Below are 19,092 nucleotides of genomic sequence, written 5' to 3'. Positions count from 1 at the left end.
TTTACAGCTGTAAAATTTTGTTTCTTTCTCTTTAGAGTTCATGACTTCTTCAAATTGCAACTTGTAGTGAAAGTTGGACATTACTAACAAGGCATCATTTACAGGAGTTAGTACATTGCCTCTATAGTTACATTGCATTCACTACAAATTTGCATGCAAAACGCTGCACTTTTTTTCTCACTCTTTCTCCTGCCAGTGATTTATGTAAACTATATACTGTTTTTATGAGGACCACCAGAATTTTAGGCTCTGTTCTGCCTAAGCATCAGCCACCTCCCTGCTACTAACATAAGGTGTACCCTGGTGTGTTTGGTGAGCCATGATAGATATCTGACCAACCCTATGAACTCTGTTCTGTTAAAAATTAGCTATAACATGATACAAAATGTGTTAGTGGTCTCATTTTGATTTAAATTTAGTGTGAGTTCATGGGCACTGGAGTTGCAGATGTTTCAGGAACATGACAAGCAACACATTGTTTAGAGCTAGGTCAAACTTTAAAAGCAGGCCTTCAAATGCCTTGAAACTCTTGTATGCAACCTGCCCACGTAACCATGTTTTCCTATCACTTAATTCTTCCTTCCACTCATCTGGTGTCTGTTGCCCCAACCTGTTGCTTCCTGCCTTTTTTAATCCTGCAAAGACTTGCACATATGTTTTTAATGCATGTATGTGAGTAGTTCCTTCTGTTTTAATAGGATAGGTTTTATGAATAATAATGTTCATTTAATATGTAAAAGTGAAGGAAAAAAATTTTAGTGTCCCTCAAGTTAGGCAGCTGGAAGTCAGCATGGGACACAGAAAGCCATATCATCCTTGCTGAGTTTAATTCGAGATAGTAATTAGAAGATATCTGGATTGTGCAATTTAAGTGTGTCTACTTTCTAATCACGGTATTTATACCCAGGAATCAAGTAAATTGAAAAATAATTTTGTAAACCACTGAGGAAAAAACAACTCACCATTGCTAGAAATGTGGGCTCTAATATGTACCAGCTGAACAGTGTATGTTTCAGAGACCAGAAAAGCTGAATTTTAGTCAGTTTGTCTCAGTGTTAGAATAAACACAGAAGAGATTTTCTATTATTATTTTTTTTTGTTTAGCTAGTGCAATTTACTGACTTATCTTTCACATAGGTCTTGCAGTAGTAGTTACTTGTTTTGCCTTCAAGTGAAGAAAATTGTGCTTTAAGCACCTACCTGGGGCCCTGGTCACCAATGGTATACATTCAAAACATTTCAACACACAAATTACAAAACAGAAGGTTATCAAGAACAGCAATACAGGTCCATAACATATCACTTAACTTTCAGTCATGTGACTCTTGCAATTAGAAACCCTCCCAATAGGCATACTCCTCAACTGCCTCTACAGACAACTGTTGTCTGAATTTCACAAGTATTACATAAGAAATTTTCAACATTCATTTTTGTAATTTCATTTCCTTGTCCCTGAAATTTCCCAGTTGTGAAACAAAGTTAGCTTTTCCTGTTCTAATTTTAAGATGTGCTTAAGGATGAGTTTACATGCATAGACATATTAAAAAGAACAACAAACCCACACTACCAATATTAAAGGAATAATTTAGCTAAAGATTTCAAATTTTTAAAAGCTTACATTAAAAGTCACACTCATACAAAATTCTCAAATTGTACCAGGAGTTCCATTTTACATTAATGATGAAAATACACTTAAATTATTTTTACCTTAAAGGAAAAGGTCAGCTTAAATCTTATATTGTACAGAGTTTCAGGTCTGAAGACCCATAAGAATTTACCCTAAATGACAAAGGGTGTTGTGGAAGAGTCAAGTACAGTGCAAAAATTATCTTAGTGGCAGAACAGATAATTTCCTATATACTATGATAATAGATTTCTGTTCAATGCAACCCCTTTATGGGCCTGAGGCTGTCATCTTTGGATTGAATTTCAATAAAGCCCTAGTTATATGGATATAATAAGATGTTAATTACTTTAAAGCATTGACCAGACTCCATTGTATACACCCAGCTATTTATTTTCATTATTTTTTTCTTTTCACAAACTCTGAATATATAAAATAAGCTGCAGAGAGGACCTCAGTCTTATGTATGTAAAATAGGTTTCTGTAGTAAATATAAAAATCTAGTGTATTCCTGCATACATGTGTGAAATGGTAGTGGTTTTGTATTTGGTACACAGAATATGAAATGTGACAGTTTAAAAAGTAAGATGTATGTATTTCATATGTTAGGTATAGCAATGTTAGTAACAGTTTATAGTAAATGGGCATTTTTCTAAGACTTCCACAAAAATAAATGAGATTATTCTTTTAAATCCTTGGGACAATTACATGGAGTTCATGTGTACAGGATATAAAGATCAGGTTTTCATATTAGATCTCTAAAAAGGTTTGCATTGGAAGGGACCTTCAATGATGATGTAGTTCCAAACTCCCTGTTACTGGCACAGACATCTTTCACCAAATCAGGTTTTTCAGAGCCCCAACAAACCTGGCCTTGAACATTTCCAGTGATGGGGCATCCACAGCTTCTCTGGGCAACCTGTTCCAATGTGTTACCACCTTCACAGTGAAGAATTTCTTCTTAGTAGCTAATCTAAACCTATCCTCTTTCACTTTAAAGTCTTTCTCCCTTGTTGTGTCACTATAGGCTCCTGTAAAGAGCCCCTCCCCTTAGTTGCTGCAAGTCCCCTTTAGGTACTGGAAGGCTGCTATTGGGTCTTCCCAGAGCCTTCTCTTCTCCAGGCTGAACAAATCCAACTCTCAGCCCATCTTCGCAGGAGAGATACTTCAGCTCTCCTCTGGACTCACTCCAAGGGGTCTATTTCCTTCCCGTGCTGGGACCCCAGAGCTGGATGCAGCACTTCAGGTGGTGTCTCAGCAGAGCAGAGCAGAGGGGCAGAATCCCCTTCCTCGCCCTGCTGCCCACGCTGCTTTGGATGCAGCCCAGGACACATTTGACTTTCTGGGCCTTAGCACACATTGCTGGGTCATGTCCAACTTTGCATTCATCATTACCCTCAATTCCTTCTCTGAACAACTGCTCTCAATTCATTCATCTCTCCATCTGTACGGCTCTTGGGGGTTGCCCTGAACACGTTCAATGCCTTGTGCTTGGCCTTGTTGAACTCCATCAGGTTCATATGAGCCCAGTTCTCAAGTCTGTCAGGGTCCCTTCCCTCTGGACAGATCCCTTCCATCAAGTGAATCAACTGAAGCACTCAGCTTGATGGTGCATCCAGTCCCCCACCACGCATGTCATTAATGAAGCTATTAAGTAGTAGTGCTCCCTCTACTTGCCCTTGAGAAAAAGCACTCAGTACTTACTTCCATGCTGGGCATTGCGCATTCACTGCAGATCAAGCAGTGAAGCTATCAAGCTAGTTCCTCCTCCAGCTAAGACTCCATCCATTAAATATGTGTCTCTCCAAATTAGACATAAGAAAGTTGTGGGGTACCATACAGAAATTTAGGTGGGTAACACCAGTTGCTCTTCCCATGTCCACTGATGCAGTCACTCCATTGTAGAAGGCCACTAGATGAGTCCAGCACAATCTGCCCTAGGTGAAGTCATGTTGGCTGTCTTTAATCACCTATCTGTATTCCATGTGCTTCAATATAGCTTTCAGGAGAATCTGTTGCGTGATATTACCAAGCACTGAGGTAAGGCTGACTAGCATTGTTCCTGGATACTGGTTTTGTTTGCAAAATGTTTAATCTGGATATAGGAAAGAAATACTGGAGTATACAGGAATATCACTATTTGTTTTGTTTGCAAAATGTTTAATCTGGATATAGGAAAGAAATACTGGAGTATACAGGAATATCACTATATTTTTTTCATCTTTCGTTCAATTTTTTCAGCTGACTACAACATGTGTTTCTTTACAATTGCCCACAGCATTTATCTCCCATTTCTGGTTTAAAGGGATAGATTATAAACTGAGCAAAGTATCTGCTCAATTCTTTCACAGAATTACACAATAGTTGAGGTTGGAAAGAACCACTGGAAGTTATCTTGTTCGGCCTTTCTGCTCAAGCAGGGCTATTTAGAGCTAGGTACCTATGATCACATCCAGTTAGATTTTGAAGGCCTCCAAGGAGGCAGACTCCACAAGTTCTTTGGGCAATCTGTGCTAGGGCTCAGTCACCCTCATAGGAAAAAAAATGTTTGACATGCAATCTCCCAAATTTCAGGGCAGGCCCATTGCCTCTAGTGCTGTCACTGTACATCACTGAGAAAAGCCTGGCTCTATCTTCTTTATCCTTTTAGAAATTTGTATAAATTGATAAGATCCCCCCAAGCCTTCCCTTCTCCAGGCTGAACAGTCCCAGCTGTCTCAGTCTTTCCCTACTGGAGAGATGCTCTGGTCCCTTCATCACCTTAGTCACCCTTGGCTGGTCTCTCTCCAGTATGTCCATGTCTCTCTTGGACTGAGGAACCCAGACTTGGACACAGAACTTAGGCATGTCTCACCACCATTGAGTGGATGGCAAGGATCATCTCCTTCAGCCTGATGGCAATACTCTGCCCAGTGTACCCTGGCATAACATCCGGCTTTTTTGCAACCAGGGCATATTGCTGGCTCATGTTCAACTTTGCGGAAGTCATAGTCTCCTGGTACCAATGCAGTCATGGTCCCCTAGTGTTGTAACCGCTGGACTCTGCCTAGCAGGCTGCTGCTGCCTGAGAGCTCAGCGAGGGTTTCCTAGGCCATGCGAGCAGTCTCATCCCAGAGTCCATTTCAGACAGCCCCATGATCTGGCTCTGGCAGCCAGCAGTGTTACAAGGCAGTGGTGGTAAAGAAGGTAGAGAAGAGTCTCTCCTGAGCGTTTGAGATGGCTTTAATCCCATCTTTCCCCCACGATGATCAGAGGTAGAGACACAAGGAGGTCTGGGTGAGGGGTGCTTTTGTCAGGGGTGGTCCCTGGGCGGGGTTGGGATACAGGAGCAAATAGGGAGAAACCGAGGGAGTGTCCAGGGCTAGGGCAGGGAACAGAGGGAACATGTGAAATAGGAAAAGCAATGGATTAACAGATCTCCACACTCTAGGACCTCTGATGCTTTCCTGCAGAGCTGTTTTCCAGGTAAGTGCCTTCCAGCATATATAGGTGCATGGTGATGGTCCTGGTGCAAGGCTTTGCACCTGTTGAATTTCAAAAGGTTTCCATCAGTCCATTTCTCTAGCCCATTGAGTTCTCTCTGAATGGCATCATGATCCTCTGGTGCATCAAGAGGGTCATGCTTCACTCTCCTCCCACATCTGTGTCATCAGTAAACTTGCTGAGGGTACACTCTGCACTGTCATCCAGATCATTAACAAAGATGTTAATCAGGATTGGATCCAGTATTGACCCCTGAGTTTTACTGCTGCTTCATAGCCTCCAGCTAGACTTCTTTCCACTGATCATCACCAACTGTTCAGGAAGTTTTCAGTCCAACTCACTGTCTGCTCATCCAGCTCATACTTCACAGCTTTAGGCATTATTACTTTAGACAGATGAAGAACCCCATCTCTTTACTCCAAGCTGTTATCTCCTAGCTTGTTGTAGCATCATTGTCTTGGTGTCTTCTGGATTTGTATTCAGCATAAGGAATGGACTGTACATGGCTCTAATGCAGGTGAAGAGAAGAGAGAGAAGACAGGGTGCTCTGCAACTTCATATGCTACTCATGAAGACCAGTCCCCACGGCAGCTTCTGCACATAGATGTTTTACTTCGCACCTGCCCACTGTTTGAAATGAAAGCAGTTTGAGGGAGCAGAAAAGATAAGAAGGTTTCATTCCTGCTGTATCAATTACAAGTGCTCACAGCATGTGAATGACTAAGTAGCTTTTAAAATCCTCAGATGGCTCTTTCCCTAGGTACGTTGTCCTGTGTCTCATCTTCTGGGACATTTTTACAGGTACTCCTCCACTCTAAGGGAGAGATGTAAACTGCAAGAATAGTGACCTTCTAAATCTACCACAAAGTCAAGAATATTAAAGGATAGGGATGGATCCAGTCTATTGTAAATAGCTCTAAATTGATAGAGATAACTTCCTAATCCCTGAGAAGTTATCTTTTTGTCTATGCTAAAGATAATTCATTTGCCTTTGCTAAGGTGTTTCCAGTGAGCAGTCAAATTTGGATTAAATCTATGTCAGTGCAGTACTTCTAAAAAGTTTTACAACCACATTTGAGAAAACGACAAACTTAGGCAGTATACTCTTTGGCTGGTCACTATGTATAATTCAAACCAATATCAGCTGATTTGCATCTCACATTCTGGCATTGGTAATTACTGCATTTAAGATCAGCTATATCAAAGCCTGTCTGCATTTACACAGCCTGTTGAATGGTATCTGGGAGTAAGCTGTGCTGTAGACCATATGAGCTAGAATGTATCTGGAGGCCAAAGACAGACAACTGCATGAAAGGAGAAACACTGCTACAGCTTTTGTTATGGACTAGGCTTGGATTTCAAGCCATCATGTTTTATTCAAGCGCAAAAATAATAAAAAGGAAAGCAAACAATGTGCAAAGTCATGTTTGTCTGTCCAAAGCTGTGTGCATGCCCTTAAGATGTGTCTAATTCTGACAGGGAACTGTGTGAATATTGCTTCCTCCTGTACCAGAAGTGGCTTGTAAATCAGTTACAGGAATAAGCTGAAGAAGAAAGCAACATCATATGTCTAGATTGTGCCATAGGGTATTAGTTGATATTTTTGTTAGAGATTCCTGTAAGTATCTCCTCATTTTTCAAAGGTGAGGTTATTCAGTATGATGCTTTTACTGCATTTGGCATCATAGTGTCCATCACAAAGAGTAAAAACCCTTTCCTCTGGCATACTCTGCAAAAATTGCAACATTTTGTGCCTAAAATATTTTTAACTTTTAGGAAGTAGAGAAGAAATAGCAAGAAAATGCCCTCTTAACTACTTTTCAGAGGGTACTGGTGCCTTTGGTTATTCACAGTGACTTACTTTTAGTTGTTATTGATTACCCTTTCTGGAGTGGTCTGCCTGCCATACAATCAAGGGGATAGTAGCCACTTAAATAGGAGGTTGCCACCCAACCATATCTCTGTGAAAAATTACAAATGCAGGAAAGATAGGCCCCATAATACAAGTGTACACTTTATCAGCTGGTAGGCAGCTGTAGAAACCGTGTCTTTAGAGAACAGTTGGTCATGCGAGCAGAATACTGTTGTTACAGTTGAGACAGATGTTATTTACAGCTAGGAAGCTCTCTAACTCAGACTGAATACTCAAAAAGGGTTTAAAATATAACCATCTATCTTCTATTACAGTTAAGACTAGTATTATACAGCACTTACATATCTGTGCAATTGCTGAACTCAGGTGTAATAATCTCTGTTACATGAGTAATGGGATATTTGCTTTTTCTCTGGAAGATGGCTGCTGGGCTTGAAATAGACTTCAAACTCTGAGCAGAAAAGCTCGGAAAAGCATTTTAAAATAATTTTTTAAGATCTTATGTCCCTCCAGACTTCAGACATCTATGTGCATGGGGAAGCCTTGGCTGCAATTTATGATGAGATTCTCTTTTTTTTGTATAGTCAAGGAAAGGCTAAGCTTACCAAAGGAAAATGTAGATGCAAATAAGAAACATGTTTATGTCCACCAGGTCCTGTGTATGAATATTTCGTATTCATTGTTCCAAACAGTTTTCATTTTCAAAGACGAAGTGAAAACCAGCAAGAAAGCAATATTTAATGTTGTATTTTATACCTTCTGCCATTTTCAGGTTTTATGGTCATTAAAAATTACAGTTCATGAGCACAAGTCTGTATAGTTGTCCTTTTTTCTATTCTGACTTGACTTTTTTGTAAATTTGATTTGAGAAACCTATACCAGACTTTACTGTTGTCTGTAGCAGTAGGAAAAATATAGTCTGTGAATGTGCTTATCTGATAACACAATTATACTAAGTGTTTGCCATCAGAAATGCAGTTACAGAAAATTGGCCCAGGCCTAACCAGCTCTTGGGCCAAGTTCATACAAAAAGTCCCTAATACCTTTGCTCATGAGTTTTGTAGAATTATACTTGCACATGATGAATCACAGTTTTCTGAGCTTTGGTAGTAATGGAGATCTTTTATAAGAGAGTCAGCACACCTGGACTCAATATTAGTATTTTTCCCTAAAGTCAAGTAAACTGGATAAGAGCATATATTATTTCAGTTGTCACTTGATCTGAGCCTTACAAAGATAATAGTATCAAGACCTCATATTTAGAACATTGAGTAAAATGTAACATTTCTCCAAGCTTGAAATTTTCCAGCTATTTTAGTTTGTAATTTACGATATAAAATGTCTTGCATAATCCATATATGTTTGTGAGAGTGTAATATGTAATAATGAAATTTGTACGTGCAAGGACAACCAGAAGATACAAAAATATATTATTTTTAACAATAGTTTTTAATATATGCCAAATTATGTGAACATTCTTATTTTTAAGAGCGTGAGCGAAAGATCCAGCTTTCAAATATATCTTAGATACTGCTTTGGCTCCTGCTGAAGTTGAATCAAAATTCCCTGTTCTAGAAATAGCAGGACCTCCTCATGTGCTTGAAATTGGGCCTATTTTTTTTCGGGCTTATTGTCCTACTATGTGATCCTACTTTTTCTAGTTCAACTTAGCTCTAAAGAAAAAAATTTTGTTTTAAGACGTGACTGAAAAAAAAAAAATTCTCATGTTTTCCGTAGCAGAAAAGTCACAGTGAAGCTCCACAAATCTGTGTTCTTAGGAAATGAGGGGCCAATATATTAACACATATTATCCAGTTCTGTCCCATTTGCCTTGTCTCCTCCTCTGGCTTTTCATGTACTCAGTATTAAAGACCCTTTTGTGAATATATTATGAATTTATTTGAAGTTGACAGCCACATTTTTTGCTGGTTGATAAAAATACCAACCTTGACCTTGATAAAAAAAATAAAACCTGCCTTATAGGAGCAAAAAGAAAAATTTCCCTCAAATAAAATGTACATGGTCTTTATTTTAATATTATTATTATGTTATTAGTGTCTGACTTTTTCCACTTAGTATCAATAATTGTTTCTTAGTAAAAAAGTGAACAAAGCAGAAGAACTATTAAACTTGCTACAGGTTTTGCAAGATTATCAGTATTACAGTAGCATTTTCTTGGTGAAGCCTTTTGGATGCTCAGATAATACACGAGCTGGGATGTTAAGTCCTTGCACTTATTTCATAATCACTGTTGTGAATTGGTGGAACAGTGCAGACAAAACAAAAACCTAAAAGAGTAAACTAACATTATTCTATTACTTTCAAATCACAGTTTAAAGGGAGGATGGCACATACAATCATTAATGGTTTTGAAATTGCCATTATCATTGTTATTGTAGAGAATGTAACTTTTGGAAAACTTTTAAACAGTTTAGCACCAAAAAAAAAAAAAAAAAAAAAAAAAACTATGCCCTAACTACAGTGTTTTGCAATGGATGGAGTATAGACCTGTATGGTGTCCTGGAGGCTTACAGGGGCACATTTGTTAAAATGCATTTCTTCAGACATCTCAGATGAAAGAAAATAGTAAGGCACTAATGTGAGCTTTAGTACTTCAAGCAGAGAGTGTTATGAGCCAAACAAAATTGTCCTTAGATAAATTGAGGTTAATCCATTCAGAATGAAACTTTGGGTATATATTGCTGTGTGCTGGTATATTTTAAGGCAACGGGTACAACAAAATAATTCTGATGTTTACACACACATTTGTCTTCTGTTAGCGTAATTAATTAGCATCAAATGAGATATTAATTACAGATTTTCTATGGCATGTATAAACTATCATGACCAGTCTAAGTCTATAATAGGATGACAGATGAAATTGATTTATACTTTCTGCTTTCCAGGAGGTACCACTAAACTATCATATAAAATCTCACACCTAAAACCACTTTCATTGCAAGAGCCAACCAGTCAACAATGCATACACGTTGTCTTCTCGAATGTTATATCATAGGTATTCCATATTATCCATACACTGCTTAAAAACTGTATAAAAGCATTGTTCATCAGGACCAAATCATAAGTTTTTGGTTTCTTTGCATGGCCAGGATTAGGAAATTAATTTTTATTGGTGCTCATGTCTCTTCCTGAAGGAGAAACAGCAAAACAGAAAAGCAGAGAAAAATCTTCACTGAATAAATATCATACATGACCTGGGAAAAAAATAAAAATTGAGCTCTTGCCCATTTTACTTTGTAAAGCTGACAGCATAATGAAGTCAACTATTTCCTCTTCTAGATTTTTTTCTTTGTTCCCACACCATCCTTTGTAAGAAAATTGTTGTTAAATTTCAACCATCTTTCATAGGATCTTTATTGCTTTAGCTGATACAGAGTCTTAATGTGGCAGACCCCAAAGTGGGCGTGTGCTAGAGGGTGTACAGCCTACCTGAGCCAACAAGGAAACGGCAGCAGTTCAGATCGACCACTGCTGTAAACAGTGACTAACAAAGTGGAGCTCTGGTGCGTTAAGGGCTAATTAGAAACTTAGAAGAAAAACAGGCAGTTCCACTGGCAGTAAGAACAGGAGATCTAAGCGAGATTCCCATATTTGCTAGTTCACGATCTGGATCATTGCCCAAAACTTTGTGCTTGTGTGTGGGAGTGAAGGAGAGTGGTAGGTAATTGTTAACATTTTTCTCTTCTAGAGCTTTTTAGTTGCTTGTTTTCAGTTGTAGCTAGAGAAGTTTCATCTTAGGCTCAGAAAAGAGCAATTTGTGAATTTTCTTTGTCAGTGTCAGATGTAACCAAGACTGTATATTTTACCTATTAAGTAAAAGTTTTTAGTATTTTTTTAATGAGTCTGCCATCTGTGTACCTTTAAGTGTGAATGTTTCTGTCTTTGGGGATAGTTCTTGTACTCTCTTTTTATTTATGTACTTACTTTCATCTTTCCTTGCTGTCTAATTGCATATGCAACTCTTGCAGAAGACAAATTCAATCTGCTGGAAGGCATTGTAAGGTTGTTAAGGATTACTCTTTCTTCCTCCCCTCTAATAGTAAGTAACTTTGGAGAACTTCATCCAGTAGGCATGTAAAACATACTCTTAAAATTAGGTTTTTTATTATGAAGTTTCTGATTTTCAGTTAATAGGTGATCTTTAAAGCTGTTCTCGTTCTCTTTCATTTTTAAGTTGTTGTTCTCTGTTTAAATTTTCATGTTATATACCTATTAACAAAATACCCATTGTGCCTGCTTTTAAATTACATATTTCAAAGATCTGTGTCGTTGAGCAGAATTTACAATGAAACTGCAGAACCTGCTTTATGCATTATAAGCATTCATATAATTTTAATTATAGAACCAGCAGTGTTCAGCCACAGATCTAACCTATGTTAGAAGGAGAAAAGAAATGGCTGTTTTATCTTCCTTTTCTGATACCTCATCTTGGCCCAACTAATAACCCAAATCTCCGAGCTCAGGATCCTTCAATGAGCTCTGCCCTGAGAAACATTTCAGAATTTGACCTACAAGATGAATTTAATTTTAAGAACCTCCAGGTGTCGTCTGTTACTTTGGTTACACTGTTGTTTTAATATATTATGCAAACTGTATGCTTTGCATTGGAGAGTATTTGTGAAACACTAAGACTCTGTCTCACCTGTTTGCTAGCAATTGCTGGAGGTTTATGTCTACCTGTGGGACAGACACTGGTGAAGTTGAGATTGAGCAGCACCAGTTCGGGGTCTGGGTTTTGTTTTGGTTGGTTTTTTTAATTTGGCTACTCTCCAGTCCTGTCTGGGTGGATCAGGAAGTCTGGTGAGTTCCAGCTTTTTCAAGAATTGCACCAGAGAAGTATGTCATCATCATTCAGGGGCCAAGACATCACAGAGTGGAACAATGAGTTCCAATTTATGTTATTTTGCTCTGTGGTTCAGCCAAAGACCTAAAATCTAGAAAATCCTTAGTTTTCTCTCATCTGCCATCTTTCTACAGGTTTACACTATCTTTCTACATGCATGTGATGTTGACAAACTGTGAATTCAGCAGTGACCTTTGTGGAAAGGTCTTCACCAAATCCACACCTTTTTATTTTCAGCTAGTGAAAAGGAACAGCTGTCAATATAAGTGATCAATAGAGCTGTTAATGCTGGTGAGTCCCATTGATGGTCTTTGAAAGGGTTGCAGTTGCTCAGATGCTGTTCTCCAGGTAGTTCAGGGACATTGCCAATGGGCTCTTGTCACTATGCAGTCACCAGATGGCTGCTTTGAATTACAGAATGGTTTGGGTCAGAAAGTACCTTAAATTTAGGTCATCTAGATCCAACCTTCCCCTTCATGGGCAGGGACACCTTTCACTAGGCCAGGTTGCTCAAAGCCCCATCCAGTGTATCCTTGAACGCTTTCAAGGTTGGGGCATCCACAACTCCTCTGGGCAACCTGTTTCAGTACCCACCACCTTCTGTGTAAAGAATTTCTTCCTAACATCTTATCTAAATTTCTCCTCTGTCAGCTTACAACTGTTGCCCCTTTGTCCTGTCACTATTTGCCTGTAGAAAAAGTCACACTCCCTTTTCTTGACATGTTCCATCAAGGTAGTAAAAGGCTGTGATGAGGTCTCCCCAGAGACTTCTCCAGGCTGAACAACCCCAAGTCTCTCAGCTTGTGTTTGTAGGAGAGGACCTGCAGTCCTCTGATCATCTTCATGACTCTCCTTTGGACCTGATACAACAGGTCCATGTTTTCCTTGTGCTGAGGACCCCACACCTGGACTCAGTACCCCAGGCAGGTTGCAGAAGGGCAGAGCAGAGATCCCTCTCCCTCAACCTACTGGCCACAGTTCTTTGGATGCAGCCCAGGATGCAGTTGACTTTGTATGCTGTGAGCGCACACTGCTCAGTCATGTCCAGCTTTTCATCCAGGAGAACTCCCCAGCTCTTCTCCACAGGGCTGCTTCCAATGAGTTCTTCTCCCGGTCTGTACTCATATCTGGGACTGCCCTGACCCAGGGGCAGCCCTTTGTGCTTGGACTTGTTGAACCTCATGAGATTCTCATGGACCCACTTCTCAAGCTTGTTCAGGTCTCTCTGGGTGGCATCCCTTTCTTCTGTTGTGTCAACTGCACTGCTCAGCTTTGTGTCATCTGCAAACCTGCTGAAGGGTGCACTTGATGTCACTGTTGATGTCATTGATGAAGATACGGAAGAGGACCAGTCCCCAGACAGAGCCCTGAGGAACAGCCTCCACCTGGAGGGTCCACAAGAGCCATTGACCACAACTCTCTGGATGTGTAGATGCAGCAAATTCCTTACTCACTGAATAGTCTATCCATCATAGCCATGCCTCTCCAAACTGGAGATAAGCTGTCATGTGGATAGTGTCACAGAAGCCTAGGTGTATGACAGCAGTAAGACTTTTGTTGTTGACCATTGCAGACACTCCATCATATAAGGCCACCTGGCTGATCAGGCACAATTTGTCGTTAGTAAACCTGTGCTGGCTGCCTTGGATCATCTCCTTTTCTTGCATGTGCCTTAACACTGCTTCTGTGAGGATCTGCCCCATGATCTTCCCAGGCACAGTGGTGAGGTTCACTAGTCTGCAGTTGCCTCTGTGTTCCTTCTTTCTCCCCTTTTTAAAAATGAGAGCAACGTTTTCCTTTTTTCAGTCAACCAGGATTTTACCTGACCACCCTGACTTTTCAAATATAATGGAGAATGGCTTGGCCACAACACCAGCCAGTTTCCTCAGGACACTTTTAGTGTCCTGCTGCTGTTGCAGTGGGAACTTCCTTCCTAATACCTTACTAGAGCTTTCTTGCTTCAATTTAAGCACATTGCTTCTTCCCTCTAGGGACATGAACTGTTCACCATTTTCTTTACATATTTCTATCTTTTACATAGTCAAGGACTATGCTGTCTTCCTTTTTGTGACACATCTTGTTTTTTCGGTCTTTCCTCCTGAGTCATCCTTCCCAAAATGTTTAGCCTTCTGACTGCTATCTTTTGAAGCCTTTTAAATTTGATTGCATCTTACTCTGTGTTGTTATAAGTGTGTACATCAGCCCAAGTATGTCTCATTGGCTTATATTAACAGAAATAGCGTCAGTTTCTCCTCACTTGTGGTACTTTCAGTAAGTGTCCCCATACAGTCTCTCAGTGTCTCTTCTGTGACATGGCTATTTCTTTCGACAGTTAATTTCACTTTTTGTATTTCTGCTGTTGTTTTTTTTTCTTCCTAAGCTTAGAGGTTTGCATTCATTTTTATTTGATCTAGCTGTGCTGATTTCAGACTGTTTCTAAAATACTCACAATTCCTCCTAGGTTGATGTGATTCACAGATTTTAGTCCTATGTTATCTATATCATCATCCATGTTGTAAAATAAAGTATGGGCTGGAATTAGATTGAGGAAAAATGAAATTGCTTCTCGTAGTAAAATTTCCTTGCAATCTTCTTTTGAACTATTGATGACTGTGCCTTCACTATGTTTTATTAACCAGCTGTGAGCTGTTTTGGAACCGGTTGTGATGATTCCATATAGCCACTCTCTCTGCTTATAGAAATGTCATGAGGGACTGTATCAAGAGCCTCACTGAACCAGTTAAAGTACCACAGAAAATCATTAGATTGGTTTTACATGACTGCCCTTTGATAAATCCATATTGGCTGTTCATCATCTCCTAATAATTGCCAATAACATACCAATAATTGTCAAACTTTTTGGACCAGCATTTACTGCAGTCCACATTTTCTAGTTGCCCACCATACACTTCGTCATCAGACTGTTAATAAACAGGCATGTCTAAGGTGATGTACATTTTAATGTTAAGTGCAATTGCATGGTCCCCTTGCTTCAACTGAATGGAAACCACAGAATTTTTTCTCAGATTTTTCAGTGACTGCTTTGCATTTATCCTTAACCATTTGCCTTCTTTCCTTCTTTTTTAGCTTATAGATAGACCATTGTTGCAGCCAAGGATGACTGTAAAGCTCTCCTCAGAATCAGATAGGCCAGTTGTGCAGACAAGGAGGGTAAAAGTATAGCCAGGCATGGATGGACTGCAGCCTCCATGAAAGCTAAGACATGACATGCACTAAATGAGCTACCATTTTCCTGAAGGTACACCAACAGTGCGCAAGGCAGCTGTTAGAATAGCAAAAAGGCATGTCACAGACAACAGCTATTCTGGCATTATCAAAGAGCTGTCTAGAAGGACCTCTGTTTCCACCTTAGTTCTCAAGTTTTCAAAAGTTTCCATGCTGATCTCTAACTGTTACACCCACCTTTCCTCCCTGTTGGTGTGGTTAACTTGTGCTTTTGGTTTAGTGTCTTTTAGCAGTTGGGACTTTCCTTTAGCAGATCTAGGCAATAATTTCTGAGTTGGTTCAAACAAATTTTGCTGTCTTCTGTTATTCTTACTGTACTTTCTTCCTTCAGTCATAGCAAAACCATGAAGTCAGTCAGCTGAACTGTTCTTGTCTGAAAGTCGCCATTACAATTACATGGTTTGTCATCCATTGAACTGGTTTAGTTCGCAGGTTCTTTCTACTGGTGAGACACTGGGACTGATGTCAGTGCTCTTCAGAACTGTACTTGCTCTCAATTAGCTGAGTTTGCCCAGGCTTTTACCAGAGCAAATTTGGCCCTTCATCCATATGTGTGCTTCCTCTTTCATATTGAAAACTCGTACAACTTCCTCTTTGAAGCATATGATGATCCCATATTGGATGTAATTTAAAGATGTCTTATATCACTGTTTACAGCAGCAACTTCTGCAACAGACTGCAACACAGGTTTTACATCTGCTGCTATGTCTACTATTTCCATCAGTAACAGATACTTCTGCACAGGGTAGAAACTGACTCAGTTTGCAGTAAAATAATAATTTTGAATAATTTGAGTTTTGTACATGCATTCATTATCAGAGATTATTTGCAGTGGGAAATTGAGTAACAATAACCCTGATATACAAGCAGCCTTTCTTTGTTAAATAGGTCAATGATAGTTTCAGGAATGCAAAGACTTCATCACTTTCCCTACATGGCTTCTTACTTATGTAATCATTGAATAACCTTTAAAAGATCTCATTTTTGATTCTTGGAATACCACTGATGAATAAAAAATTCTTTTCCAAATGGATCTCTTTACTTTCTCTATAATTCTGGCTTTTTTCTATCTGTGATTGCTGCTGCCATCAGATAGGAGCAGCGTCACACTCACACCTGGCATGGCCTTTTGACCTAAAAGCAACTACTCTCATTTATGCAGCTTTGTATTTTCTAAATCAGGCCTAATACCTCTAATACTTTCAATATCTTCTGTCAGGTGCCTGTTGCTTAACAGGAGCAGAAATTTATTAAGTGAAATTTAGGTTTTTGTCATGTTTATTAAGCAGTTGTAAGTGTCACAAAATAGGTACAGTAGTCATAGGAATGAAGCGGCCACAGAGGAGAAAAGGTGCAGACCAAACAGGCAAAACTGTCCTGTGGCATTTAGTAATTCTAAGATGCCTGTTAATGCTTGCTGGAGTTGAAATACTCTTATATGGAAGGGAGTGTTTTCTTACCTCTGTATTGTCCAGTTTCCCATTTGACTGCTCTGGTGGGCTGCAGGCTATTATTTTTACTTGGAAGCTGCTTGGAATCTTGTTTTAAAAGTCTTGTCCTGAAAACTTACGGTGAAATATAGTGTAGACGTTTTGTTACCATTTCATGGCTGATTATTCTTAAGCTGATTATTCTAAATCATATTAAGCATTAGTTGATTAGTTTCCATGAAAAAGGACAAAGCTACTCTGCTGTATTTTCAGACTGGATACATTATTATCACCCTGGGATTTCTGAATAATTCAGTACTGAGCTCTTTCTGCTCCCATAGAAATCAGTTAATTAGCACTTAAGAAGTTTTTTCCTCAAATGTTCAGTTGATACAGTATAGGCAGATTTTTCATTTCCTTCTTTGGTTTGTCTTGGGATTTTCACAGCAAACTGCATTAGTAGTGTAACTACTATGGGTTTACATTGTTCAGTGAGTGGTCCTGTCTTGTTTTTATCTCTTGATCAATTAAAATATTTGCTTATGTGATGTTCAGTTTTCTTTCTCTGCTTTATTATCCTGTATTTTTGCTTTGCGAAAGTAAATCTTCAAGTATTGCTTTGAAGGTTGCAGTCATACTTCACTTAAGGCTGAGGTTGTGCTTTCTCACATAGCCTTTCCCAGTTGTGAGGGCTGCAATATAATGATGAAAATCTGTTGGAAAAGTGACAGAATCTTAGTTATATAGGACTGCAAATATTTTATGAGATTTGCATCAACTACAAACCGAGAGGAGTCTAGACCATTATCAAAATACCTTTCTAAACACTGGGACAGGAGACTAAATTGGCTAAACTCTGACATTTGAAATTTGTATGGGGATAATTGTAATGATAAGGATTTTTCTCTGCTTAATTAAAGGCACTCCTCTGCAGAAATAAGAAAGCAATTTACTCTCCAACCAGGCTTTGCACAATCCTGTCAACGAAGCTTAAGTACCCCTGGCTTTTCTACATTTCATCTGGTAAGTTCTGGGTTTATCTAATTTGCACAGGTTTGGCATGTACATTAGTTAATGGTTTTAGGGTAAATTAAGTGATCTTCTTAAGCTGTCTTGCTTTCCACTGGCTTCTGTCTGAAACTGTTAAAAAATACTCTCTGGTGAACTGAGGAAATAATGCCTTTGAGAAGCAGGAGAACGTTTCTTGGAGCCTGGAATAGACAGTCCCTCTGCGTATTACTATGAGTCAAAGTTAATTAGTAAGTGTTGGAATATATTACATTCTTTCCCTGATGGAAACATTCAACTTCTTCAAGTAAATGCTTTGTGTGGTGGTCCCTTCTTCTTCCCCCAGTTTTATATACTGAGCATGACTCCACATGGTCTGAAATATCCTGTGGTCAGCTGGCGTCACCTATCCTGGCTATGTCCTCTCCCAGCTTCTTGTGCATCCCCAGTCTCCTGGCTGGTGTGGTGGTGTGAGGAACAGAAAAGGCCTTGGCTCTTCGTAAGCGCTGCTCAGCAATAATGAAAACATTGCTTTATTATCAACACTGTTTTGAGTACAAATACAAAACATAGTCCCGTAATATTTACTATGAAAAAAAATCAACTGTATCTGTGCCAAAACCAGCACAGATCAATGAATAAAGAGAAAAAAAAGACAGGTAGAGGCTCAACAAGCTCAACTTAATACACAGTTTCCAGAGTTAGCAGCAGGGACAATATGCTGACTTTTTCAGTGCTGTAGAATATGCATGTTAAATGAGAAATGAAGTATGTCCCGATTGGCATAGATATAATTGAGTCAACTGTTACATGTCTCCAAATCATCTTCAGCCCTCCACATGTAATCACCCTCTAAAGAAGTCAGATCATATGACACTGACCTTATGACAAAGGGAAAAAATGACAGATCTTTTTATTGCTGTTCAGGAGGATAAATATTCTACAGACATACTATGCCATAAATGAAACTGACTACGATTTTGGCACTCTCCCTGTCCCTACCCTTTTAATTTTTAATTATTTTTGTGAGACCGGATAAGTAGAAGCAGGAAGAGTCTTTGTGCACCAGTGATTGTGAAAAGTGTAGAACACTAGATGCAAGCCATTGCTCCCTGTGTCAGGGCCTCCCGCCACTACTCACTTCCTTAATCTGAAGCGCCTGCGGTCTTAACTTCTTCCTTGAGGTTACTCCGCCTGACGAGGCCAGGTCCCTTCTGCACGCAGACTACCACTTGTTCTACCAAAAACTTGGTAGAATTCAAGTACTATACCATTTTGTGTGCTGTCACAATCTACATGCCTCTAATTCATCATCCTTAAAAAGGTATGTTTGCGGTAATGATTTGTGGCATTTTCTGTAGAAAATTGTTTTGCACATTTTTATGACGTGTGAAAAGGAGTGCTGGCTTCTTAAACCATTTTCTCTGTTTCCTTTGAAAAGTTTCTCCAGTTTTTATGGAGACCATTTCCCTCCATCTGCATTTATTTTTTACACTATCTTTTTTACATTTGTGTCTAATTTACAGTAGTCAAAAGCGCATATTTCTAGTGATTAAAGGTTATT

At 39.2% G+C, this 19,092-nt stretch overlaps 1 protein-coding gene across 4 annotated transcripts in view; it reads left to right on the top strand.

The window, feature by feature from the left end:
- The window catches only part of DOCK8 (dedicator of cytokinesis 8), a 91,573-nt gene that overhangs the window by 2,114 nt on the left and 70,367 nt on the right, over window positions 1–19,092 (top strand). Inside the window, exons 1-2 of one of the 4 annotated variants that reach the window (XM_048292114.1) lie at window positions 10,484–10,658; window positions 17,441–17,543. Coding sequence is in view for 1 of the 4 variants with exons in the window: in XM_048292113.1 (XP_048148070.1) it covers window positions 17,441–17,543 (103 nt within the window). In the remaining 3 variants the exon portion in view is untranslated. Of the gene's footprint in view, window positions 1–10,483; window positions 10,663–17,440; window positions 17,544–18,717; window positions 18,853–19,092 lie in introns of those variants that run through there. The other 3 variants (XM_048292117.1, XM_048292113.1, XM_048292115.1) reach the window with 3 other exon arrangements.

This window comes from Corvus hawaiiensis, chromosome Z (assembly GCF_020740725.1).
Source record: "Corvus hawaiiensis isolate bCorHaw1 chromosome Z, bCorHaw1.pri.cur, whole genome shotgun sequence".
NCBI lineage: Eukaryota > Metazoa > Chordata > Aves > Passeriformes > Corvidae > Corvus > Corvus hawaiiensis.
This window is presented reverse-complemented; position numbering and strand designations above follow the sequence as displayed.